This window comes from Dryas octopetala, chromosome 6 (assembly GCF_963921425.1).
Source record: "Dryas octopetala chromosome 6, drDryOcto1.1, whole genome shotgun sequence".
In the NCBI taxonomy this organism is placed as follows: domain Eukaryota; kingdom Viridiplantae; phylum Streptophyta; class Magnoliopsida; order Rosales; family Rosaceae; genus Dryas; species Dryas octopetala.
The window spans coordinates 15044162-15071411 of NC_141371.1; the positions used below are offsets into that span (position 1 = coordinate 15044162).

The window sequence follows — 27250 nt, forward strand, 5'->3', positions numbered from 1 at the left end:
AAGCCCAGAACCAGCCACCATTAAAAAAAAAAAATGCAGTTCGGCAGGTTCGGCGGACCAGTGCCGAACTAGGTTGTTTCGTTCGGCAGTCATCCGCCGAATATAACAGGATTGTTCGGCAGATGAGTGCCGAACGAAACAGCCCAGTTCGGCACTGGTCTGCCGAACCTGCCGAACTGAAATTTTTTTTTTTTAATGGTGTTCGGAGGGGAGGAGAGAGATGGAGGGTGGTGCTGTGGAAGAAGAGAGAGAGATATGAGGGTGGTGTTGCGGGGAGGAGAGAGAAAGGGAAGTGGTCGGTGAGGGAAGGAGATAGGGAGGGAGGTGGTCGGGTGAGGGAGGGGGAGGGGGAGGGGCTGTTTTTTTTTTTTTTTTTGGTATGAGTTGATGGGGTGTGGTGGGTGAAGGGGTGTGTAGGAGAAATTTTAAATTTTGGGAGAGAGATATGGGGTGTGTGAAATGTATAAAATAGGGGTATTAGGGTAATTAGAGGGGTGTGTTAAAGAGAAATTTTAAATTTTAGGAGAAGATATGGGGTGTGTAGGAGAAAGGTGTGTGTAAAAAGAAAAAAAAAGGTGTGCAAATAGCAGCCCTCTACCAAAATCACACTATCATATACTGTATTAGTGTCTTTTGACATGCAATTAAATATAAAAGGAATGGATTTGAGTGTTTACTTATCTTGTTATTACCTGTTTCAAATGTAAATATGTAATATAAATTTAAGTAATGTTGTTCACACAAAAAAATGTTTTACATCAAAAGCCCATATAAGGCAGTCATTATCCCCTCATACTTTGCTCATGGAGACCACCCACACCGAACTATCATGCCCAAGAACTTGTATTCTATCATGCAATGATACAAGAGGTGAGATTCTCTCTCAACATAATTCTTCATGCGTGACATTACTTAATTCAAAAGTGTACAATTTTTGAGTGGCATAAAAATTGAATATTCAACTCAAAATTAATTAGTAATAAGTGAAAATATTCAAAATCTTATATTTTATTATGAAATATTTTATATCTCCGATATGAGATTCTCTCTTTAACATAAATAATTGAAATGAGTTTCTGAATCTATGACGACTTCTGCCAAGCCACCTACGGCGCCTTCAACTACTATAGCTCCAACTATCAAAATCTTCTTCCATAGGTCATGCTTCAAGACACCTCCAACTATCAAATCTTTTGGAGGAAGAGAGGAGGAGTTGGTGGCGAGACGGCCAACGTTGGAAAGAGAGGAGGAGCGGGGATGGGGTTCAATTTTTTATTTTTTGTTTTAATTTTAATTTTATTCAATAGAGAAAATGAGTAGTTTGTAGAAATTTAATTTGTAGTCCCAACTCCCAACACAGTGCAAATTTGCCAACCGTTACCTGAGCAGGGTCCCAACTCCCAACTCAGTGGGTGGGGTCAGCGCGTGAACATAGCATGGAAGTGTTTCGCCTTTTACTATTTCACCTCCACTTTTTTCACAGAGTTACAATGATGAGGTAAAGAAAAATAAATACATTCAAGCTGTTGAGAGAGAGAGATAGAGAGAGGAGACAGAGAAGTCAGTAACATAAGGCTTTTCTTTTCCTTTTGGAAAAGCAAAGCAAGCAAACCACTTCTTAGATTCTTCTTCTTCTACTTGTTCTGGTTCTTCCTCTTCTTGTTTCTCGCCTGTCTATACTTTCTTTCTCTCTTTGTGCCCCCCACATATATATTTCAGAAACAAGAAGAAAAATATCTCAGTTGATCAGCATTAGCATATTTCTTTGTTTTGGCCAGACTTTGTATTATGATCTGTAAGTATCATTACACATTTTAAGCTGCATTTATTTCTTTCTCTTTTGTTTTGTTTATCTGGGTTTCCCCCATTTGTTTCATACATTAAATTTTGAAGCTTTAGGTGCTATCATGGTGCCTTTGTTTTAAGCTGTACTGGAGTTGCATGAGTTTGGTTTTGCCTGTAATTTGGATTTCTGGGTGGGTCTAATTTTTCATTTGTGAGCTTTATGTTAAAAATTAGCGTTAATCTGGTTATTTGCTTAATTTTTCAGAAATTTTGTGTTGTTTGATGAAGAATCAGTTGTGTGGAGAAACTTTGTAATGTGGGTTGGAACTTTTGAAATGTAGTTTAAAAAAAAAAGAAGTTGGTAGTTGATGGTTGAATTTGGAAGTAGGAACAAAATATTGTGGGTTTTGAGCTATCCCTTTGTCATTTCATATACTAATCGTACTAGATCATTTGTTGATTCTAGATTACCTTTCTTATCTTTTTTAATTTTTTTTCTTTTTACTTCTAGTTATTGTATAACTAATACTATATATCTGATGTGGATGTACTTTTGAAATGAACGAATCTCATTCTTATTCACATTTTTTTTTCTCTCTCTGCTAGGAATGAATTTCATGTTGTCTTAGAGCTTTCCTTTTCTTTCCTTCTCAGAACATTCAGAGTGATTTGAAAAGTTGGGTATGGCTTGATTTGTATGGAATTACAAGACTGATTTATAGGGAAAAAAAAAGTAGTTGAATATTTCATAACTCAGTTGAGAATCTGTAAGCCCATTAGTTGACAATAATTATGTAGTTTTGTTACTCTTTTTTTCTTGTTCTTAACACATGTTAAAGCCCTCCTTACTAATCACTATATTCAACTCCTTTGACCTTCTCTCAATTCATGTTGAGATTGTAGTGATAGCATTTTACTGCTCATATAGAACCAAACATGGATGACGCATTGGTGTCTGATAGGGGTTTTGGGGCTTTATGCTACATATCCGGAGAAATGTTCGATTTAAATTTTGTGTTACATTAAATTTCAGAGAAATATTGAGCTCCTGTCACATGGATTCTGGTAATAAATGGGATGGCAAACATATATGTGTCATCTGGTTTTGGCCATAAATTTCTGTGAAGGGTTCTTATTAAGAAGATTTTATATTTGTTAGTATCCTAGAGGTCTAATGTTTGATTTTTTTTCTTTTTGCTTCAACAGTGACTATAATTTGAACCAATGACGAAGATAAGTCCCGAATTTGAAGAGATGATCCCAATTGAGGGAGTTTTGTCAGTTTCCGCTGATGTGAGCTTTGTTTCTGATGGTTTTCCCAAGTATAAACTAGGACCTGATAATCAGATCCTCCAAGAGCCAAAGGAGGATAACAATGGTCCAACCTTGAAAGAGGTAGTTGAACTGGAAACTACCCTACTCTCAGAGCAGCATAAACGTCTCTCAGTTCGTGACCTTGCCAGTAAATTTGACAAGAACTTGGCTGCTGCTGCTAAATTGTCTGAAGAGGTTTCCAACTTTTTTATTTAATTTTCTATTTTATTTACAGAAGCTCATAGAAGTAGTACTCATTTTGACCTTCAATATGACCCTGTCCAACTACTTTGAAGCAGCTTGACATCCAAATACGTGTTTGACATTCAGCTCTATATAGGGCCTTTGGTATCCTGATGCAGAGGCCATTTAATCATCCATTTATTTATCTTTTTTACCACTTCACTGTGAAGACATAATTTTTTGATAAGAGTATATGACCAATGAATGGTGCTCCTCCATTGTGGAAATTCAGGCAAAGCTTAGAGAAGTGGCTTCTTTGGAGGGACATGTTCTTTTGAAGAAGCTTAGAGATGCGTTGGAACATTTGAGAGGGCGTTTAGCAGGGCGAAATAAGGAGGATGTGGAGAAAGCTATTTCTATGGTTAGTTTTACACGATTGTCTTTTATTCAGTTGAACTTTGTTTTGAATTGCCTAACTCAAATAAGTAGTCTGCCCCTAGTTGGTGGATATCACCATTTTAATTATGAAAATATTTTATTCCTTTATTACTGAATGAAGTATGGTCTTGGAACATATATTTTGAAGTATGAAAAATGAGCCTTAGCATGTTTATGTTATGTTATTCTTCAAAGAACAATATGAGCAAACGACATTCGTGAGCATCTGGTGGGTGCACTTGGTGGAGATCCTTTGCTTGTTTCATCTTCTTGATATGTGTTAGTTTCGCAGTCCTCTGGAGTCTGAACAGCTCATTCTAGCTTTCAGCATTACAATATGCCTGGAGCCTAGACCCCATCTCATTTGTGCTTTTTATTTCTGAAGTCCCCTTTGATCAGAAATATCTATCTGATCATTACATCAAGCATGTTGTTCAACTGAAGAAAATTGATTTCTATATGGCTACCATCCTTGACTACCACATTTTGCTAATGAATTTCACTCTTAAATGTATATGCTTTCTTTTCTTTCTTCTCATGTTCTTAGAGTAGATATAATTCTGTATGAGGGCTAAGTGAGGAATCATACTATGATTTTATGACTAAAATACATATAGCGTGGACCTGGGTATGTGCATTGTCGATTAGTTATGCCCAGATTCTAAAGTTCTCCATTATTTGAATCTCGGGACACAGATAACAGTATTCCAGGATAAGGATCCATGTAAGTTTCATCAAGAAGAATACTTCACCCTCTTGGTAGTACTTATATATTATTGTAACAGATAACAGAAGTATCCTACGTAAATTGTAACAGATGCATGGCAGGATCCTTGCTTAGGGCTTGGTATTGAGAGATCAAAAATAAATTGGGCAATCCCAAACATAAGACAGACGATTTTGAATAATAAAGTCTTTGGCCATGTTCATGGGTGAGAGAGCGAGACGTAGCCCCTAAACAAAAAGAAATTTGACAAAACCAAGAAAAAGTACAAAAAAGATAGAAAAGAAAAAGAAAAACCTATCCTCTTCTCTCATTGTTGTCTTTCCTCCCCGATCCCCCTTGTTTCAGTATATGTGATATGCAATAACATACTTTTATACAAAAGCCATTACTTGACCTATGAACTTATGTTTGATTGTATGTATCAAATATTGTAAATAAAATTTGATTATGTACATACTTGACAATATTATGTGATTGAACATGCATGGCAAATTTATTTAGATTTGGAAATGGAGCCACTACCTTTCAGGGGTTTTCTCATAAAGTTTTTAATGATATATTATAAAATATTTTCGTTGAATCTTACAATTTGTTAGACACTGTGTAATTGGTCGTTGATTTCCCATTATTTATGTGTTTGTTTCATTTATTATTAACTTATAGGAACATTTCAAAAGCCTTAATTGTGTGCAAAATATCTCCAATTTATCCAACTTTAATATTTCATGCAGGTGGAAGCTTTAGCAGTTAAGTTAACTCAAAAGGAAGGAGAACTGATTCAGGAGAAGTTTGAAGTGAAAAAGCTAGCCAATTTTCTCAAACAGGTCCTTTATGACTTTTCAAATTTGCTGATGGATTCTTAAGTAAATGATTTATATTAATATTTATTTAATAATTCTAAAGAATAGAAGGATCATAGCACATTTTACTTTGGAGTTTTACTTCTTAGAATTCTACAATCAGACATTCAGATGAAACAGTGTTTTATTTGTGAAGACTTGGATGCAACTTGAGTGAAGGGCCAATGCACCACTGAAGCTGAATTATTAGAACTACTAATTTGCTTATTGTTTCTTATTTTGCTTTCATTTGCATTCCTTGTGTACAGGCTTCTGAAGATGCTAAAAAGCTGGTTAACCAAGAGAAATCTTTTGCTTGTGCTGAAATTGAAAGTGCGAGGGCAGTAGTACAGAGAATTGGAGAGGCTCTTGGAGAACAAGACAGAACTTCCGAAGTTTCTAAAAAACAGGTGCCTAGGAGTTTCTTATCATGCTCTTTTATTGTCATCCAATAGAAATCATTACCTTTTCAGTGTCTCAGTGATGGTCAAGCTTTGGTATGGATAGCGGGATTATAAGGAACATGAGAAAAAGTTAACTTGGATAGCAGAATTGTTTAAGAGGACTGTAAATGAAGAATTTTCTTGAATTTACAGTTGGGATTTTATTTTCTCATAGTGAACGAGCAATCTTCTATAGTCAAGCAGCTCATAATATATATAGAGTTGCTCGAGTGTAATTATATGTGTGATACATATAGACACACACACACACACACACACACACCAATATGGTAACATTCTAATGAGGACTTGCATCTTGGTGCTGTTATATCTGATCCAACAGTTCACATTACAAGTTCTCAACTTAAATCCTCAATTTAGATTCTCATTAGTGATAAATCCATTGGTAGAACTTGCCCTTGAAACCTAACTTACAAGAAAGGAGTGTCAATGTGTTTATAGACTGCACATCCCAAGGTTACATGGCCTCACTCACACAGGCCACACCTATACTCACTAGGAGCCCAAAGTTGAAAGGAATGGCTTAACAAGAGCTATAGTCACTGTGAATGTGCACTTTTAAAAATAAAACTTAGAGATATTGTAGAAGAATGATATGATAGAACTTATTATTTTCAAAAAGGGGAGCGTTAATTTCTTCTGATATTTATGATAGGATATAAGTAGTCTTCATGTCATGCGATAGAGTCAGAAAATTCATCTTCAATTTGTGCACCTTTCATATAGTTCACCATGCAATGCATTTTTTAAGTATTCTATTGCTCATGGTTTATGTTATCATTGGAGTTTTCATAGTGAATGGAATATGGAGAATCACACCAGAGATAGTGTATTTTGTGTTATCGTCTATCGTATTTTAATCTCATCAAAGTAATAATCAAATGCTTTACCTTTTAAGTTGTACATGGAAGGAACTTATCATATCATATTTTATGTTCTGTAATGTTAGGATGTGGAGGAACTAGTGGAGGTGGTTCAGGAAGCTAGGAGAATTAAATTGATGCATCAGCCAAGCAAGGTGTTGTGTTATGCTCTCAACTTTGATTCTTTTTCCATAGGTGTATTAACAGTTTTGTTTTTTGTTCCAACTTGTTTTGACTTGCTACATGACTTTGTAAAGTGTAACTAAAAGCCTTACATGGGCTATCTATCAAGTGAAACATTTTTTTAATCTTTTAAAACCCAACTGTGTAATATGGATATAATGAACACAATAAAAAACGAAAAGAACGTAGGTAATTCAAAAATTTTAAGTTAAAAAACTTTCACATGAAATCTTCTCTTTTGAAATAACTTTGAATGTTGTAGCAAGTTTTTGAGTTTAGTAAAGATGGACATCTTTGAGAAGTGTAAGGGATGAATTTGAAGCCTATGTAGCCAAGTTGCTTGCTTTTATAAATAATTTTCTTTCTTATCCTTTCATTTGTCAAATATAGTACGAATATCTGGAAAATTATTCCCTTTTTTATGACGTCTAAGGTGTTTTTATCTGTTAAGTGATATCTTTTTTTTTTACCTAAGAATTAAGTAAGAAAACTCTTTCAACTAAATTTCTTTTAGTGTTCTGCTCAAAAAACTATTCATCATTAAATCATGTTGCAACTTTTCTATATTTTCTAAATTAATGTCCCCCCCCCCCCCCCCCCCCCTCCCTCCTTTCCAACTGGTAGATCTACTGTGTTACTACTACTGTTGTGGGGAACACCTATGTAATGTGACTCCATTGAAACACCTTTTTTTATTTTTTAACTCTTGTTTTTATTTTTAATGAAAGTAGGTGATATTATTCTTGTCATACTGGTACACTTGTTTGGTTACACTTCTATAGATCAAATAATTAGTCCTGATAGAATTAACTATTAGGTGATGGACATGGAACACGAGCTTCGTGCGCTACGAACTCAGATTCGAGAGAAATGCCTATTTTCAGTGAAGCTTCAGAAAGAGGTCTGTAAAGTGTATTCAAACTTACTTTTCTTTTCTTCAAGTTAATTGATTTTTTTTTTTTTATTATTTTACTTCACGCAGATAAATCATATGCTCTCTTGTTTACTTGACATGTTTCTTTACTTTTGTTTTCTGATAAATCCCTAAGCAGTTTTGTACCCAAAAATATCCCTAAGCTGTTCTGATTTAGTGAAACTTGAATGCTTATAGACCTTTAAAATGTAGCAAATGGGTGAGCCAAGTTGCTGTTCAATCTTGCTGTATAGCTAGCATCCGCTAAGAAATTCAATCTAAACAATGTTGATTCTGTTAACTTTTGTTCTTCAAATCACTGTTTAGGGGATCTAAGGAACCCCTCGGATTTTTCTTGACTCTTGAAGCTTGGATCTTTGAAAGAATGACGGGAAGGAAAGATATCCAAAGTTGTATTTTATTTTCTAGTAGTAACGTCCTTTTCGCTGTTCCTTTTTAGATCCAGATGGGGTGACTGTCCTAAAAAATAAAAAAGTTTCAAAATGTGAAGTATAACATTTAAAAAGGTTCTTTATTTATGTCTCATCTTATAAGATATCACTAAACAGAGAATGAAAGAAATGTAATTTTCTCGCAATTCTTTCTAATGATTTATTTGTCTGCAAGCTAGGCTTTTGGAAGATTGCTACCCATTTTTATTGGTAAAGACTGTAGGTGCACTGCAGGTATAGGCTTGAATTTATCCCCTGAGCATTCAAGCCACTTGGAAGTTTATCCTTGCTAATGGTGTTTCAAGTAACCACTTAAAGTCCTATCCAATACTTCTTCTGTATGCTAAATGCTATCCAGGAAAGCTGTATAAAGCTAAAATTAACATTTACACATTCAGGCACTTATTTATTGGTTCTGAGATATCTGGAACTTTCATTTCTTTCTTGTATTAATTTGTATATGTATATTTTGTGACCCTGATATACGATTACTTCTTCATTTAGTCAATCTTTCTATTGTGTATGCAACTTCCAGAAATTCTAAATTTATAATTCATTGCCCTACCTTATTTCCTTATTCTTACCAGCTGGCGATGAGCAAGAGGGCAGAGGAAAACAAATCTCGTTTATATGTTATAGATGGTTCTGAAACTCTAGGTTCATATCTACGAATCCAACCTTGCTCAGAAAATGCTCCACAACTTTCAAAATGCTCAATTCAGTGGTGCCGTGTTTCATCAGATGGCAGCAGGAACGAAGTTATTTCAGGTATTCATTCAATCAATGTTATCATATTTTTAGCTCTTTCAAACTATGTCCAAGCTGGACGATCTTGTTTGATTCAGCCAAATGATATAATTGTTGGTTTTATATACATTGTTGGTCCATTTCCTAGTAGCTTAATCCTTTGGGATACAATGATAATCTAACATGTTATCAATCAGAGCTTTGGTTATCAGAGGTCCTCGGTTTGAAATCTCTCATCCCCATTCTCTAGTTATCTGTTAACAGTGTTGGATAAGATTGCGCATATATGTTTCTCAGTCTGTTTCTTCAGATGAGGTTGCACATGGAGGAGGGTATTATTTTGATATACTTTGTTCATCCATTTCCTAACAGCTTAAATTATTTTTGGGTATAATGATACTCTAACAATACTATGATAATTTGTAACTTATTCGGCACACATGCAGCTTTTTTTTGGGGTTTTTTTTTTTTTTTTAATCTCTGTGTTTCTATACAGGTTCACCATGTCCTATTTACATATGTCTTGATTTTCTATTAATTAGATACTGCAATGTGTTCTTGTAATTCACTTTAACCATTACTTTAGACTCTCTCACTATCATAAATAAAAAGGGTATGCACAAACTCCCAGTAGTATGTGTTAAACAACCATTGGACCCTAAAAGCTTAAGCTGTTAGGAAATGAGCAAACAATGTATATCAAGCTGACACCATGTCTCACATGCATCCCCATTCTACATGTGGAGAGGACACATGGAAAGGAGAGTGACAAACATATTGGTGCAGCCTCACCCTGAACCTTGCAAACCAACAAAGAAATAGGGGATGGGGCTTGGAGGTTTTGAAACCTCCTGCAAACAAGGCTCTCATACCATGTTAGACAATCATTGGACCTCAAGATCTTAAACTGTTAGGGAATGGGCCATCAATGTATATCAAGCTTAGAGTATGCTATATTACACACTTCAGTAATGAAACTATTACCCTTGAACATCTTTTATTCTTATATGCATTTGCTGTTGTGAGTTCGCTTGTTTGCATTAGGTGGTTCACTCAACCATGGTTTCCTTTTTAATTTATAATATCAATAGTATCTGATTCGTGCATACAAGTTTGCAAGTTTTAGATTATTTTAGATGCTCCCAATTATAACCAATAACAAAAACATCAAGCCTTTTCTCATTGAAGGGCTTTAATGCTTGCTTTTTTTAGGATTTTCTAGCAAGGAGTCACCTAGGTGTTTAGTTTGGCTATACTTTTTTCTGCAAAAATATTCTACTGATTAGATTGCAAAATAATAATAATAACTAAACTGAATATCATTTGAAACAACATTGGAATAACTTTTTTTCTTTTTTGAAAAGAAACTTCGAACGAATTATAGTAAAGATATGGTCAACCTGCATGTATAGTTGGCATTGTTAGAGTTCTATTTGCTAGGGTGTGCAAATTCGTAGCTATAGCATTCATGTACTTAAGGTTTTGATTTATCATTAGTTTTTCCATTAATTAGATCATAATCAAGCATGTCAAAATTCTACCTGCTCGAATAAGTTTTTGTTGCTTTCATGGCTGGCCCTTGTGGTGCCAAGTAGGCGGCCACCTCGGCCCCCAAATTTTCACCATTGGATAGGGCCCTGACTTCAGTCCAACCATGCATGCTGTTTCTTAGGTAAAAACCTCTATTATGTTTACTTAAATCCAATGGGTGGCCTCAATTCAAGTGGTCTAATTTTTAGTACTAAAGTGTGAATAACAAATGTACAAGTTATGTTGTATTATAACTTTGAATTTCATTCCTAACTTGGATTTTGCTAAACTATAGCAATAATACTAAATTTTATCATTTTGAGTTCTAACAATTTCTTGTAACCTTATTGTATTTTTATACAAACAAAATTTACATAGTTAATTTTGGAAATTATACACATCAGCAAACTGTCTTGTGGGTACTTGTTCTGTTTGTTCTTTTTTTTTTTTTTTTTTTTTTTTTTTTCTTTTCATACACTTATCAACTTAAATTTCTTTCTGTTATGTATGTACGAAGGGGTCCATTTCAAGAACTTCCTTGGACCCCAAATTCTGAGGGCTGGCCCTGCTTGCTTTTCTGCCATCAAATGTTGCTATACAGCCTATACATAATTTTCATTGTCACGATGCTGTGGCTCCACATATGACCATCTAGCTATATATGTGCTTACATGTAGACATACTAATACAAATAAATTAACTAAGATTTTGGTCTTAAAATTTCAAACAGATTATGCTTCTGACAACACGTACCGTATACTTCTAGGATCTGACCAAGTGTTTAACATGAATCTTATTAAGATTGATATCATTTATCCACTACCTTAAGTTCCAGAATACCAATTTATCCTCCAAATCCTTTAGGTTTGGTATGCACATCTGTCTAATATAGCTCAATTTTCTACCTCTCAGGTGCCAATAAATCAATTTATGCTCCAGAACCCTTTGATGTTGGACGAATCCTACAAGCAGACATTAATTCCAATGGCCAAAAAGTCACAGTGATGACTGCTGGGCCAATTGATCCTGGTTAGTGTATCTCCAAATTGCCCAATATGAATTTTTGTAACCACTGATATTACCTTTAAACGTGTTATTACTTTTTTTTTTTTTGGCCACTTGACGTGTTATTACTTTTTCCTTTTGTAGTCTGAGTAGATTTCCAGGCTTAAGCTCCTTCCTTGTAGTTTATTATGTATAGTACATCACAGGTTGATCTAAGAGAAGAGGAAACAAAATTTTGATTAAGTTACTTTTAATTTTAACAGCTGCAGGACTTGGAAGCTATGTAGACACACTTTTGCGAAAATCTAACACTGATTTTCATGTAAGATGCCACTTCTTTCTTGTTACTTCCATTGTTGTCTACTTGATGATTCTGATTGTGCTGCAGTAAACTGCTTAATGCTCATCTACCTTAAAGAAGTAAAACAAAAGTGTCTTAATTAAATTGTGATGAATCTAAATTTTACCATCAATTTTTTTATGCTTGAATCCCCAAACTTTATATCTTAGTAATTGAGTTAGGGATAAGAGTTCGATCTCTACAGGTGCCCTGTTTGGCAGTGCTTTTAGAAGGCTTAAAATCACTTTTAAACAGTCAATAGTTCTTTTGCTTGCATTTTGGCAAAAAAAAAAAAAAAAAAAAATTAAAAGTGTTTTTGGGTTATAAAAGCACTTGGAAGCGCTTCCTGCAGAAGCACTTACAAGGTGCTTCCTCAGGATGTGCTTCTAAATATATTTACAAGCACTTTAAATGTTTTTAAAAAATTTATGTGCTTCTAACCAAAGAGCTTCCTAGAGAAGCACTCCGAAACAAGCCCGTAGTCACTTGGTTTATACATAGATACTGACCTTTCATGCATCTTCTTTAGAATTCTAGCCATCTAGTCATGAGATGCCATATCTTTTAGGTTCTTAGGCAGTGTGGGGCAATGCGTTATGCCCCCTTAGAACCAGGGCTAGAGACACTCAGTTCTTCCCCTCCACTTAGGCCTGACCCGACCATCTGTACAGTACACCTGATTTGATACCATGAAAAACCCATAGATAGAACTCACCCGTGGAAACTGGCTTAGAAAGAAAGGGTGCCCATATGTTTATACCCAAGCGATGGGGGACTATGCTATCAGGCAGAACTTATAAGGCCTCACGAGGACAAGTGATATATAATTGGAATCCAGCATGACAAAAAGCTTTCAATAATTTCAGCCTGAATCTGCGAGGCAATTCGAAAGTGAATTATTGGATATGTTCTTGGTCACTTAGAATATTCTGCTCCTAGTCCAAACTTATTAGTCTCAGTCTGAGTCTTTGTTATCACATGCCTAAGGTTCTTGCAGACTTGTTGCTGGTACAAATTTAGTGGGATCTGTCACTTGTTTTGGAGAATGAACACGTAAATATTATAATACCATAATTAGTATGCATAGACATCTGAATGTTTAGTTTGAGTTGAATCTATTGTCCTAGTCATGTTTAATAGCATGTGTTGATGCAAAGAGATAAAAAGAAAAGATACATACAGTATTTTTGCCAGACACTTGTCTTCAGAATTAGACAATTGGTTCTCAGTTGGTTTTATATTGGATGTTGTGCAGGTAGTTATTTCAAAAATGAATGGGCAAGATTATGCATCACATTCTGTTCATGCATTTCATGTGGGGAAGACGAGGATGAAGCTCTGTAGAGGATGGATTACAAAGTCTAGAGAAATTTATTCCTCTTCAATGCAGGTAAAAGTCTTTTCATTTGAACCTATGTTCTAATTAAACATGAATTTTAATAAAGGAAAAATTATTTTGAAAATCTCCTTAGCAAATCCTCCTTCATATGCTTCAAAAATGCCACCTTTTCAGTTAAAATGAAGAAAAAAAAAAACAGAAGAAGAAGGCTAAATGGAGGTGAAAGTATCCTCTTAATTAAAGTAATGGGCGTAATATTGCTGAGAGTAATATATACTTACTGTTGGCGTTGGAATAAATGGATTTTATTTTTATTTTCTTTCCCAAATTAAGCATTTGTAATTAGGCGAATTACTTTCATACAATTTTTCCTCATATTGCATCAGTTGGGGTTGTATATACAGAAATGTTTTTTGATTGATTGTCATATGATTTTATGTCCCTCTTGTGAACAAAGCAATGGAGGAACAAACCAATAGTAGAATACAAACTCCAAATCGTATTGTATTGATAAAATAAGACGACTCTATGTATAGAGAAGAAAACCTAACAAAAAGTTGTACCAAAGAAAACCTAACAAAGAGAAGAAATCCTAATAAAACAAAACTACCTCTAAAAATCAAATCCTAAGCCGACATACACATGGACAGCTAATAAAGTAAATCCTAAATAGATATGTATACTGACACTTTTCACACCTCTAACAAATGTAGCACTTAACTGCCTTATAACATTATAAGTAATTTATTTTCTTTTTAGGGCTGACCTATTCTTTTGAAACCTGATGCTATTATTTCTTGCATGATTTAATTGCTATGACAAAATTTTCACAGACAAGCAATTTATACACTTAACCTTTCGTGATGTATAGCTATGTGGCGCTAGAGGGGATGTCACTAATGTGGCAAAGGCGTTGTTTTGGCAAGCAAGGAAGGGTCTCTCATATGTATTAACATTTGAAACAGAGCGAGAAAGAAATGCAGCTATTATACTAGCCAGGAAATATGCTCGTGATTGCAATGTACGTGTTTTTTTTCCTCCATTCTGCCATACTGTGCCTTTGAATATATATTTTTAATTTGTTATGAGTTATAAATTGCATCCTAGAGAAATTGAATGAATGGGGAAAGATATCCATAAGATGTTTAAACTTTAATTGGTGATGAATGATTACAACTTTGATAAGATTTCCCAGAATACTGATTTTTTATGTTTCCTCTTTTTTTTCCACTTAATATGAAGTTTGAAGTAGAAATATTTAAATGACAGGTCATGCTTGGTGGACCAGATGATAGATTATAGAGGGAAGGCTGACTGAGTTTTTGCAAGTATGAGTACAATCAGGTGTTATAGTGTGATTAATATGTTTGTGTGTGGGTTTGTGATGATAGAGTAAAATGTATGTTATAGTAATTGGGTTGGGTTTACACTAATCTGGGTTGCATCATTTTAGGCAGTGTTTTTGTTTGCCTAATTATCTGTTGTAACAAGTTTTCAATTCATAATTAATTGGTTCTTTTGTGGCTGATTTGCTTACCATTAACATTTTTAGCATTGAATTTGTTACTACTTCTGTACCATGTGAAGATGTGATGGCAAACAATGACCATAATCTTAGATTTTCCAACATGTCCATTGCCCTGCCAAGTGAAGTAGGGTGTGTGGGGGCTTGTGGCTTTAGTGGTTAAAATCATTTACCCTTACATCCAAGGTTTGAAGTTAAATGCCTTTCCAGGACAAAAAATGAAAGTTATGTAAGGGGAGTGGATATGAATTTTCCATTTTTGTTGGAATATATTATCTCGCATACATTGGCAATTGGTCAATTATTGGAAAAAATAGTGTGATAGTAACACTACATGGCATTCCTATGTGGTGTTATGAATTCACTTAAATTATTATATGCGTACAATTATTAAAAATAAATAGTGTAAGGATTTAGGGTTTAAATTTGGCCAAAAGACACTTTACATCCCTATAGTTTGCTCTCATTTGCACTGTCATCCCCGTATTGTTTTTTTTGTCATACATGTAGTTTCCTTTCGTTTCCAATTGCAATCGAAAATGTTAAGCAGGTCCTATTCTGTCTATTCTTCTCCTGCCCTCTCCCTCTCAAGAAATTATTTTGTATAATTGATATACTGTCACGTGGCCCTCCCCCCTCCCCAACTTTATTTGGGTCCTTATCTGACAGGTGCAAGATATGCCATCTATTCTGTCTAAACCACCAAGCCAACAAATTTCATTCTCTCAATCATCTAAATATAGAAATTATACTGTCACCAACAATGCAATCTTGGAGCTGGACACTCCGGAAAACCTTGTTCTCATGGATGGCGACGCTGCCACGTGGACGTCAAACACCTCCAGCACTAACCATGTCAGAATCCGGAAACTTCATCCTATATAGCAATGCCAGCCACCCTGTGTGGCTGAGTTTCTCACACCCATTTGACACTCTTCTCCCTAACCATCCTCTATCAGCCTCTTTAGAGATTAGAACATCTAAATCACCCTCACATGGTGGTTATTATGCTCTCAAATTGCTTCAACATCACAATTCTTTAAGCCTTGCCCTGACTTACAATATGCCAGAAACGTACAATGCCTCTCCAGAATCATACTATAACTATTCTTACTGGAATGGACCAGATATATCAAATGTGACAGGGGAAGTTGTTGCAGTATAGATGAAGCAGGAAGCTTTGGAATTGTATGTGGGGAGTGATCAGACGGAGCTGTGTATGTGTACAAGAATGATGGAGGACTATCAGCACCCTCATACAGATAAAAAAGATTAGCTAAACTTCGGAGATTGACACTTGAAAGTAATGGGAATTTGCGTTTGTATCTTTGGGAAGATGATGTCAATGGGTCACAGCAATGGGTGCCAGAGTGCTGGAATGTGTGGCAATGAGATATGTAATTTGGGTAGGACTAAGGCTAATGCTGCTTGCACATGCCTGTTGGTCAATCTTGTATAATCCACAAGCTGCAAAATTCATCAAATTTGACATTCAATTATTGCTTTCTTTTAAACTATATGGATTATATCATTGATAAACTAGAAATAAGATGCGTATTTATATAGTCAAGGTACAATGGTACATTAAAAACTAGACATCATTCTTGATGGAGGAGCTGTATCCAGTGAGATCATCATAATACTTGGACCAAAGCATGACACCTCCATACTTAGCCGAATTTTTTGTAGCTGGAAGGACTTGTGAGTTGAGATCAGCTGCAGGAATGAACCCACTACCAGTAGCTTGAGGTGCAGCAGGCAATCCTAAGAAAATCTTAGCTGCAGGAATGGCTGAAGTCCATTGCTTCCAAGCATCTTCAAGATTGGCCACGTCACCGGAGTGTACTGACATGGAGGGTTGTTGTAGAATTGAACCCAAACATAGTCAAAGAGCCCTGTCTTAAGGGCATTTCCAACCCAAGCATCAGGAAAGGGACACTGTGGGGCAGCAGTTAAGTAAACTTTCCTGCCTTTCTTGCTATACCCTGAAAGGTACCTTGCAAGGCCATCCCAGTGTTGGTCAGTCCCTCCTTCAATGTCAAAGTCAATTCCATCCAAAACAGCATCTCCCAATGGCCTTGAAGACGACTGTCCTCCCAAGAAGTTGTTCCACAGATAACTGGCAACTTGCCTGGCATCATCAGATGAGGTTAGAGAGTAGCTCCCAGCACCTCCTCCTATGGAGAGTATGACCTTGATGCCTTTGGCTTGACATGACTTGATTTGTGGGCTCAACTTGGTGCATTCATCGGTGGATGGGTCACAGTGACCGGCGAGGTTGATGGTGGGGGTTTGGCCATTGCCAAATGATGAGAGAAAAGCTACGTTTAAAATTTGTAATTCCCTGAAGCACATGTTTCTGCTAATGTGCCTTCATTTCCATTCTGACCCCAATAAATAACAATTCCACCTGCATTAGACCCCACAGCCAGAAGTACTACTATCACTAAAGATAGCAATGCTACTGAAATAGTGGACTTGGAAGCCATCAGAAGCAGTGATTTGAGATGCTTTTGTGGAACTTTTGGTGAGAAATGTTGTCTGTGCCAATGATATAAAAGAGTTGGGATCGTTTTATAGAAGAAGAGGCCTTATCCACACAATCTTGTGCTTATGTCTAAAACTACGTCATTTAGACTTGTATATAAGTTTTTTGAGACACAAGTACAAGATTAGCACAAAGAAAAAATCAGCAGCGAATCCTATTCATATTGCCACAGCGTATTGTGCTTATGTAGTTATGTTCGTTGATCCGTGGCATAACAGTCACGCAGCCCTTTCCTTGTAGTGTAGCCATTTCTGTTTGTAAGTTGAAGGCACGCTTGAACTGATATGGAAAACACTGTCTATATGCAGTTGTCCATTTGCACTGCAAATTTTTGCAATCAAAAGGAAACTGGTAGCATATTGTGCATTTGTGCATGATCTAATGGCTAAAATTCCAAATAATTTTGGAGCTATGTGAATGTGGATTCTTTGTGAATATTATTATATATTTGATTTCCCAATCTAGAAATGGATTGCTATAAGCTTATAAGCATATACCTCCAAGAAAAAAATAAAATAAAATAAAATAAAAGGACTTTGGATTAGGAAGACAACTGCTCCAAATTTGTGATCTATATAATATTAGGGATGAAATACACGATCACATTGAATTCAAGTTTATTAATTTCTCATTAGAGAATAAACAAGTGAACAGGAAAAAAAAAGAAAGAAAGATAAATGAATAATATAAACATTTAAGAAGCCTGCTATAGTCCTCCCTATTGAATAAAAATTGACTGCAGTTTAATTGGGAAAACTACATTATCAATTGAAGATATAAGGGATTCTTAGGATCCGTTTGACACTGCTTCTTAAAAGCACTTTTATTTAGTAGCGCTTTTATCATAAGCGCTTATGTTAAGAAGCACATATAAATTTTTATAAAACTTTTAAGTTGTTCATGCAAAAGCACTTGAAAGTGCTTCTTGAAAAATCCCTTAAAAGCGCTTTTATAACTCAGAAGCACTTCTAATATTTTTGTCAAACGCTACCAAAAGCGTTTTTTACTAATTTAAAAGCGTTTTTGACAATTCTAAAAACAGTTTTGTAGATTTTTTCGCAATCAAACATGGTGTACGACTTTATGTAGATGCAACTTATTTGTCTTTTATCGTTGGTGACTATTTTAATGCGTGTTTAATAGTTAATCATTCAGCAAATAAGGTAAAGTCATTGTATCTTGTAAGCAATCTTGATTCTTAATAAAGTTTAGTCTTCATCTAAAAATAAAAAATAAAAAAGAGGTCGGGTCCTTACATATGTCTTCTCCATTTGATTTTTCCTTGTACATGCATTCTCCTTTCTCTTTGTGCCAACTGCGAAGTGTCACTAAAAAACAATTATATTTTTACATATCTACCCCTAATTAAAAAAATAAAATAACCTTTTAAATTCGTTTTTTCACCCGCCTAAGTTTTCTCTTAAAATGTTTCAATTGTCTTCCTTCTCCTCCTTGACGTTGACATCTCTCAACCAAAGTATGGGTCTTGGGTACATCCGTACATGGATGTGAAACACAAGCACCGCTAAATTGTGAAGAAACTCATTGCTGAGTGGTGAGCGGCATGTCTAGGCTAGTGTGAAGAAACTCAGCCTATGGCAATTAATGTAAATATATATATATTTTATAAGGTCCGTTTTCAAGATTTATTATTTTATTTTATTTTATATTGGTCAATAATGAGTAAATTAGTATTATAAAATAAAACATTCACTAATATGTAATTATGAAATATTTTATTGATTTGCTGTAAGCCTGTAAATAGGCCCTTATTAATTTCATATCCTTAAAGATGATAAAATTGTAATTCTATTTTCTTTCAGTTAATTTGTCAATAAATCAGAGTTGTTTTGGTGAGACAATAAATCAGATTTGATTTTAAAGGTAAAACTAAAATAAGCAATTTTCTCATACATTTTATTATTACAAAACAAAATACTGTGTCCAGGGGACATTGTATGTGGCATGCCAGCGAAGCATACCCCGTGCATTGCACATTCGCACTATGCACTTCCATCACACACTGTCAGATTGAACTTTCCCAAATTCTTTCGAAACCGCGCCACGTAAGCCAAAGGGAACCAAAGACTACTCTTTTATCCACGTGTCAACATCTGCAACAGGGTGTAGCAAATATTCGATGAAGCTGTAAGTGACCACGCCCTACCGCCTTCAATTTACCTTATTCTAATGACCCAACGGTAACTTGTAAGCTCCCAACGGCTATAAGTTGTCCAATAACCATCTACGCCGTAAGATGAAGCACCGATCCAACGGCTCAAAATTAAAAATAATTCGACCGTTGGAGTGAAGCGTTGGCTCTCAGCTTCAAAAAGGGTATAGGGGGGTCCTCTAAACCCCATTCTTATTCCTTCGCTGCTACAGAGAGTGGAGAGAGAGAGAGAGAGAGAGAGAGAGAGAGAGAGAGAGAGAGAGAGAGGGGCGACTGAGAGAGACGTAGAGAAGTCGCCTGTTGGTTCTTGAACGCAGTCAGTGATTAGCAATGGCATCCAGAGCAGTTGTTCCACAACAAGCCAGAGGTATTTTCTTATTCTAATAATGGGTTTTGTTCTTGAAGGTTATTATTCTGTGATTTATGATGTTTTAGTTCAAAGATTTTTGTTTGGAATCTGTTGTTGGTCGTTTTGTATATTACCCACCATTTGTTACTTTGAACACAGATAGAGAATTACGTGGATTTTGATGGTTCTTGGTGCCTTTTGATTTATGTTTTGCTTGGGTTTTGTTAATCTTTCCGCAATATTATTAGTTGAGGGTTGATTCAGATCTTGAAGACAAGGTCTTTCATTTCTGGTTCTGTTTGGATTTCTAGAAATGCCCAAGTCTTGAACATGTCTTTGGTTTTTTATGTTACAGAAAAGTTCACCTAAACCGATTGAAGAGTAGTTTTTCTTGGATCTCAAGTGGTGAAAAACACCATAAATTTTAATTCTTTTTCCTGCCTTATTTTTTTCTCCTCAACCAAACAGAAAACAGTTGCTTTGGTTTGTTCAAATTTCTCTGAAACCATACTGTTCCCTGAGTCTTTACATAAAACTAATTTATGGGTTTAGCCTGTTTCTGTGCTTGTGATTATTGAGATTGATTTCTATGAATGGGTTTGTCAATTGTCATAATAGGTGAGGCAGTTGCAGGGGGAGGAGTTAAACCGCTGAAGAAGAACACTGGTGCTGATGGGAGAAACCGAAAACCACTCGGAGATATTGGAAATGCACAGGCTGCGGCAATCATTCGAGGAATTGATGGCAAGCCTAATCGCCCCATAACAAGGTTTCTATCTCTCTTCCTTTGTCTTCTATTCTCTTTGTTCCTATTTTGGATTGTTTTGTTCTTTCTTACCAATTTTATGTCCTCCTTTTAGGAGTTTTTGTGCACAATTACTGGCTAATGCACAGGCTGCAGCAGCTGCTGAGAACAACAAGGTTCATCCCTCTTTTTCACTTGTTTCTTATTCTTCTTCATTTTCCTTCATCATGTTTATACCTTGCATCATTACATGTCTCTGATGTTGGGTTCTGTTTTTTTTATTTTTATTAAATTGTACAGAAACAGATTTGTGTCAATGTGAATGGGGCTCCTCCTGTTCATGATGGAGTTGCTGCAGGGAAAAGAGCTGAGGTACCGAAGGCCGCGGCTCAGAAGAAAGTTATTGTCAAGCCAAAGGCCAAGGAAGTGGTAGAAATTAGCCCAGACACAGAGGAAGTGATAGAGAAGGCTAAGCAAGAGAAGCCTGTGAACAAGAAGAAAGAGGGAGAAGGAACCTCAAGGAAGAAAGCACCGACTCTCACTTCAGTCCTCACTGCTCGAAGCAAGGCAAGAATTTGATCCTTTCACTATTTGATTGAATGTTTTGATTTGGGAATTTCTATTGTTTTCTATTCAATGTATTTGAACTTATTTTCTGTTCATTGGCAGGCTGCTTGTGGTGTTGCTAATAAACCAAAGAGCCAGATTGTTGATATTGATGCAAAAGATGCTGGTAATGAGTTGGCTGCTGTTGAGTATATTGAGGACATGTACAAATTCTATAAGCTTGTGGAGAATGAGAGCCGCCCTCATGACTACATTGACTCACAGCCTGAGATTAATGAACACATGAGAGCAATTCTGGTGGATTGGCTGGTAGATGTTCATAGCAAGTTTGAACTTTCTCCTGAAACTTTCTATCTCACCATCAACATAATCGACCGGTTCCTCGCGGTTAAGACTGTGCCAAGGAGGGAGTTGCAGTTGGCTGGCATCAGTGCCATGCTCATTGCCTCAAAATATGAAGAAATCTGGGCCCCTGAGGTAGCTATAAGACTATATAATATGTGCATTGTATATCTTAGTTCATTTTGTTTATCTTTTTCCTTAATTTGTATGCTAATTGCTAGAGATGTTGTATGTTTTATGCAGGTCAATGACTTTGTATGCCTTTCAGATAGAGCATACAGTCATGGGCAGATACTGGTCATGGAGAAAATGATACTGGGAAAGTTGGAATGGACCTTGACTGTGCCTACACTTTATGTCTTCCTGGTTCGTTTCATCAAAGCAGCGATCCCGGATTGCCAAGTGAGTATTAATATCACAGTCTTCTCTTCTCTGATGTTACAACTGTTCGAGAAAAAGTTACTAATTAATACTACATTGTTTGTGCAGATGGAGAACATGGTGTATTTTCTAGCAGAGTTGGGAATGATGCATTATGGCACCATTATGTACAGCCCCTCAATGATTGCAGCCTCAGCAGTCTATGCAGCTAAATGCACATTGCACAAGAGCCCTGCTTGGTGTGACACACTGAAGCTCCACACTGGTTTCTCAGAGCCTCAGCTGTTAGATTGTTCCAAGCTATTGGTGAGCTTGCACGCGGCGGCTGCAAAGAACAAGCTTCAGGGTGTCTTCAAGAAGTACTCAAAATCCGAGCGAGGAGCTGTTGCCCTGCTTCCACCAGCCAAAGCTCTCTTGTCTGGAAGTGCTGCCAAGGCCACCACCACACCTGTTTAAATCTTAATCACATTGCTTTATGTGATTTATAATTCTGATGGATAAGTTGTGTGTGTTGTTGAGGAAACAAACACCAGTTGTTTTTTCTTGTGTGATCGATTCTTTTCTTCAAGTTTGTATTTTTTTTCCCACCAAACAAAGAGGAATCAAGTGAGCTATATATGAATTCAGTGCATTCACTAATTCTAATTGCTTGACTAACAATGATGGAAGAGGTCATTGATTTCAGTAATTTGTACACAATATTTGGAGAAATTTATGAATAGTGATGAATTACCATTCATTTGTTTGTCTGCCTCTCTTTGAGATTTCCTTTCTTGCTTTGCACTCTTGAATGTCAAGAATACAAAATATTACTGCCTTGATTAGCTCATCTGTTATTGGGGGCCTAAGTTGAAATAATGGTGTCTTAGAAAGAGTCAGTCAACACGGCCTAGTTTTGAAAAAAAAAAAAACACAATAAAACCAAAACAAAAAAAAAATACTTTTGATCAGAATTATAAAATCACATGTATGGTGTGCAAACATTACAGGATTCGACTAGTTACCAAATGTACGTTTGCAAGTCTATGTTGTCAAATTCATTGATCTTCCATCAATTTTAGGATACCTGTTAGAATAAATAACTTGGCAATAATGCATATATGAAAGAATGTACTATCTAGGATATTGCACCAACATTCCAATGCATATGTGACTAATGTAGTAATGTACTTATTTGGAAAAATATGAAAAATTATACTGGTAAATTCATTTTTGAATTGAAAAAGATGTCCAAATATGAACAGAAGTATCAAACCCAAATACATTGAGAAAAAAAAATTGTTATTTTTTTATCAGGAGAATCTAACTTAGAATTTCTTTGTATAAAGTTGAGAAAAAAAATTAGGATTTACAAACAGTATTGTTCTTAATGTCAATTTGGCAACTTTACTAGGTTTTTTTTTGGTTTTCCTTATAATGCAACTTTAGCTTAAATTCAATATTAAATTTAACTGTTTTTCCATTTTAATTACTAATATTTTATGCCATTTAAATTATGATACCAATTTTTTTTTTTTTTTTGGCTTAGTAAGATACCAGGTTTTAAGTTTAGCGAAAACGTCATTCCATCACGATCCGCTAAAGAACTTTTGTTTTTTAATCTACAAACTTAATTGTGTTTGCATGCCATTTTATTATTTTTTTCATTTGTTGTTCATTAGTGTTTGAAATTTTGAATTATAGTTTAAGGCTTAGGGTCTAATGTTTAGTCTCTAAACTTTAAGATTTCAATCCTAAAAATCTAAATGAGAAAATTTTTCATTTAAAACGCGTACTTTCAGGTAAATTCTATTTTAGAATACACATTTGAGTTTCAATCCTCTTCTCAAAGCATTACATTACAGCCCAGCAAAACTAGCCAAGCAATGAGCAAACGAATACAGTAACAAGGAAAATAAACACAATGACATTGCTTAGTACACTGAGCAAAACTCCTAGCATCAACAAAAAGGTGGCCTTTAAGGGCCAGACCAGCAGCCAACCGTTGAAGACGAAACACAAACATTGCGTGACCCAACTCCAAAAAGGCGAAGCAAACCCAGCCACGTGAACAACTTCAGCCCGTGGCAAATAGATCTTTTTTAATTTTAATATTTTTGAATTCTAATATTTTTTAGTATTAATCTTTTCAGTTTTTTATTTTAATATTTTTAAGTTACAAATAGAATTAAAATTTTATTTAATACAAAAAGGCCAAATTGTCCTTCATTTGGACTCATTTGTAACAGAACTGATGGTTCATTCCACAACAACACAAATTATAAATATGTGTTATATACTAATACAAATTCAAACGTGTGTCCTAAAATAGAATTGACCCTTAAGTACGTATTCTGAATGAAAAATTTTCCCAAACTAAATTTAACACCTTAAACCCTTAAAAACCCTACCTTTTTATGAACTTTGATGTGACCGCATGAGAGCTTTATAAAATCATTTACAACATTGAGAAAAATTTATCTATTTCCGTAATAGATGATGTGGCATCACTATTGGAGAGAAATGAGTTTTGTTACATTAAAGTTTAGAACTCTTATTTCTTTTTAGTGGTGATACCACATCACCTGTCACGTGGATATGTAAGTTTCTCTCTACAACATTATTCCAAGCACTATAGATCGATTGGCTGTGCAAAAAATAAAAATCACCCCTTGGTACAAATATTTTACTCCCAAACTAATTTGTGTAATGTATTTTTAGTATCTAAAGCTAAAAAAGAAAACTCTTAACAGTTGTTTTGATGAACCAAATTTTCATTTTTAAAATTTAATTGGTGTTTTAATTATTTAACAGAATTTTATTAGTAAAAGGATATTTTAGGATTTTCTGAAATTTCACCACAACTCAAGTTTTTTTTTTTTTTTTTTGGGTCAGATACCAAAACGGCAAAACTCAAGTTTGGGTGAAATCGGAATGTTAGAGCAGAGGCATATTAGGTTTAGAGACGGTACCTTTTGGGAAAAGCTGGGTTCAGGCTTGCGGTCGCCGTTTCGGTTTGAAAGGAGATCTCGATCTCGGCCATGGTGGGTTGGCAGAGGCACGTGCAGTCCGTAATCCGCCATGTTAGGAAAAGAGCCCAACATGCTTACACTCTATCTCCCAACTTCTCTTCTTCTTCTTCTCGCTTAGAGTCCTTAGTTCCACACAGTCAGTGCCAAACTCACTTGCAGTTGCCTTGTTTCCAAAGACTCTGGAGACCGTCTTCAATCATTTCAAGGCCCCTTTATCACCATTTTCAAGACTCCGGTATTTGCAGCTCGACAAACCCACTTGCAGACTCTGCCGGCGAAGCACCTTTGGCATCAGATAGTGGAGAAAATGAAGAAGACAACCAGAAACCAGTCTCTAAGCCTTCACAAGTTCAATTTGTCTTAAAGGGCATCAATCAGGTACCATATTTTTCACTGTTTCTGCATCTGGGTTTTAAGCTTCTTTGGGAATATTTTTTGAAGCTTCTGCATCAAACACATTTTCGCTTTTGTTGTTTATATGGGTGTTTTGTGATTATGATGTTCCTTTGATTCCCATTAATCAACTTTTGTTTTGGGCTAGAAAGCTTAACGTATTTTTCGGTATATTACATTGATTTGTGCATATAACAACCAATTTGAATGCTGAAATTCTGTCTAAAGCACAGCCAGACTGGTTTGGTTACCTTAGGATGCCTGATTAGAAATGGGGTTTGAAAAAACTAACAGTAGATTACTTCATATTATTCTTTTTGCTGTTATGTGGGTGTGGTGTATTTGGGAAAACACAGCAGTGCAAAGGGGAGTGATGCCTTTTGTTAAAATTTAATTCTTTTGTTTTTTTGAAATCAGGTTGGCTGCTAATAGTACTGGCAATTGCAATTATATTTTTGATGCTTCCATCTTCATATTAATATAAAGGATATCCGTTCACCTAAAGTTCTATGTTTGATGTTATTTTCAACCTTTCACCCTTTTTCTTGGAATACATTTATTAGTTTCTGCTCACGCCCTGTTTCAGAGCCTTAATAAGGTCAACTTGGTTGCTAAACTGGTTCGTGGTATGCCTGTCAAAGATGCATTGGCGCAATTGCAAGTGACGGACAAGCAAGCTGCAAAAACTGTGTATCAGGTGATACAGCTATTCTGCACTTTGTTGAGTTAGGAAGCTTTCTAATTAAAATAAATCTTGGTATATGTTAGTTTTGCTATGTAAAAAAAATTGAATGAAAGTACGGAGTGCAGGATTGAATAAATTTAACTGATATTTTCTTGAATTGTTACGACTCGTAAGTGCTTTGGAAGTGTAGTGTTTTGGTTGTGATTTCGGCTATTTGGATGGAAAGAAACAAAAGAAAATTAAAAACTAAGGAGGTTTGGAGGTGGAGGAATTGTGGGATAAAGTTCAATACTGGTCAGCTCTTTAGGCTTTTTTTTCAGGGGAATTTATAGATGTGTTGTGGTCAGATATTCTATTAGATGGAAAGCAGCTGTTCGTTAGTTTGAGTTATGTCTTTTCTTTGATAGAACTGGAATCATAATAGTGTATCTATAATGTAATTAGAGGTGGGTTCCTTTGTATTAATAATATTCTTTATATAAAAAAAATGCTCATCTCTGACTCACAGATGCAAATGTGTCCAGTCTTTGAATGTGTTTCAGAACCTATAGAGGATATATTTTTTCTCATAGAATGTCAACATTTTGTAAGAAACTACTGTTTGCAAGTTGCAGGCTATTCACTCAGCCCGAGCAGATGCAATTTATAATCATGGGTTGGATCCAGATCGTCTCCTTGTTGGTAAATAATGGAAGTGAAGAAAAGCTTCCTTTAGTTATTTTTACTTTTATTTTTTAAATCCAACCCTCATTGTTCTGCATTCTCTGCTTATTGTAGGTGGGGCATTTGTTGGAAGGGGATTCTTGGGATTCCACAAGAAGAGACTTTCTTACCATGGTAAGGGCAATGGAATTAAAGTGAGACCAAAATACCAACTGACGGTGATGGTAAGGGAGATTGCTCCTGAAGAGGAGGCGGAGATAGCCAGACAGAGAGCTAGCAATTTTATCTATCTCACTAAACGCCTCAGGTTCACTAAGCAGGAAAATAAGTTTGTTCCTCAGCGGCTCATTCGGGACCACAAAGGCAAAGCTGGTAATAGTGAACCAAGTGGTATGGCTTCATGAGAGGCCTGTCTTTGCTTCGAAAAGAAAGTTTTGTGACACATTAGAGGCCTCCTCATTTGTCTTTGCAATTCAATAAAATTGTCTTGTTTTTAGAAGTGTGAAAGACCCATGTGCCAGAGCAGGACCAACTGTGTTTCAGTTTCTGTTAGTGACCGCATCTGGTTTTAAATGCTTAAATGTAGAAACTCATCAAATCATTTCTGTCTCACTTAGCTTCATTGAGACTATAATTTTAAATGGAAGAATTTCTGCCATTACTCTTTTTCCCCTTCCCCCTTGCTTTTACAAGCATGGGATGGCTCTTGCTCATGTAAACACAAATAGATTTCCATTTTTGGTGTT

General features: G+C 35.6%; 3 protein-coding genes and 1 pseudogene across 4 annotated transcripts; 3 read left to right on the forward strand and 1 right to left on the reverse strand.

The window, feature by feature from the left end:
• Nucleotides 1–1570: 1570 nt before the first annotated feature.
• LOC147282726 (stomatal closure-related actin-binding protein 3-like) lies at nt 1571–14661 on the forward strand. 2 transcript variants are annotated; one of them, XM_086246867.1, is made up of 14 exons: nt 1571–1795; nt 2392–2466; nt 2992–3294; nt 3575–3703; nt 5179–5271; nt 5556–5696; nt 6700–6768; nt 7614–7697; nt 8749–8929; nt 11351–11467; nt 11707–11765; nt 13039–13173; nt 13994–14143; nt 14392–14661. In XM_086246867.1, the coding sequence occupies exons 3-14, from the start codon at nt 3010–3012 to the stop codon at nt 14422–14424; spliced, it is 1476 nt and encodes a 491-aa protein (XP_086102993.1). In that variant the 5' UTR covers nt 1571–1795; nt 2392–2466; nt 2992–3009; the 3' UTR covers nt 14425–14661. The 2 variants fall into 2 exon arrangements, with proteins under 2 accessions (XP_086102993.1, XP_086102992.1); XM_086246866.1 differs by lacking the exon at nt 2392–2466 and having other exon boundaries at nt 1572–1795.
• Nucleotides 14662–16238: 1577 nt separating this feature from the next.
• Nucleotides 16239–17136, reverse strand: LOC147282727 (hevamine-A-like; annotated as a pseudogene).
• A 2492-nt stretch (nt 17137–19628) lies between these two features.
• LOC147282728 (G2/mitotic-specific cyclin S13-7-like) lies at nt 19629–22359 on the forward strand. The gene is made up of 7 exons (XM_086246955.1): nt 19629–19735; nt 20336–20486; nt 20578–20638; nt 20763–21029; nt 21132–21506; nt 21615–21773; nt 21861–22359. The coding sequence occupies exons 1-7, from the start codon at nt 19699–19701 to the stop codon at nt 22206–22208; spliced, it is 1398 nt and encodes a 465-aa protein (XP_086103081.1). The 5' UTR covers nt 19629–19698; the 3' UTR covers nt 22209–22359.
• A 2287-nt stretch (nt 22360–24646) lies between these two features.
• LOC147282729 (uncharacterized) lies at nt 24647–27162 on the forward strand. The gene is made up of 4 exons (XM_086247106.1): nt 24647–25141; nt 25743–25853; nt 26456–26522; nt 26619–27162. Exons 1-4 carry the CDS (start codon nt 24773–24775, stop codon nt 26906–26908), a joined length of 837 nt encoding a protein of 278 aa, XP_086103232.1. The 5' UTR covers nt 24647–24772; the 3' UTR covers nt 26909–27162.
• Nucleotides 27163–27250: the final 88 nt, after the last annotated feature.

Coding starts and splice junctions, on each gene's coding strand:
- LOC147282726 (XM_086246867.1), top strand. CDS start 3,010: ATGACGAAGATAAGTCCCGAATTTGAAGAGATGATCCCAATTGAGGGA. Junction 5,272..5,555: donor TAGCCAATTTTCTCAAACAG/GTCCTTTATGAC, acceptor CCTTGTGTACAG/GCTTCTGAAGATGCTAAAAA. Junction 11,468..11,706: donor TGCTGGGCCAATTGATCCTG/GTTAGTGTATCT, acceptor TAATTTTAACAG/CTGCAGGACTTGGAAGCTAT.
- LOC147282728 (XM_086246955.1), top strand. CDS start 19,699: ATGGCATCCAGAGCAGTTGTTCCACAACAAGCCAGAG. Junction 20,487..20,577: donor CCTAATCGCCCCATAACAAG/GTTTCTATCTCT, acceptor TCCTCCTTTTAG/GAGTTTTTGTGCACAATTAC. Junction 21,507..21,614: donor AAGAAATCTGGGCCCCTGAG/GTAGCTATAAGA, acceptor TGTTTTATGCAG/GTCAATGACTTTGTATGCCT.
- LOC147282729 (XM_086247106.1), top strand. CDS start 24,773: ATGGTGGGTTGGCAGAGGCACGTGCAGTCCGTAATCCGCCATGTTAGG. Junction 25,142..25,742: donor TCTTAAAGGGCATCAATCAG/GTACCATATTTT, acceptor GCCCTGTTTCAG/AGCCTTAATAAGGTCAACTT. Junction 26,523..26,618: donor TCCAGATCGTCTCCTTGTTG/GTAAATAATGGA, acceptor TGCTTATTGTAG/GTGGGGCATTTGTTGGAAGG.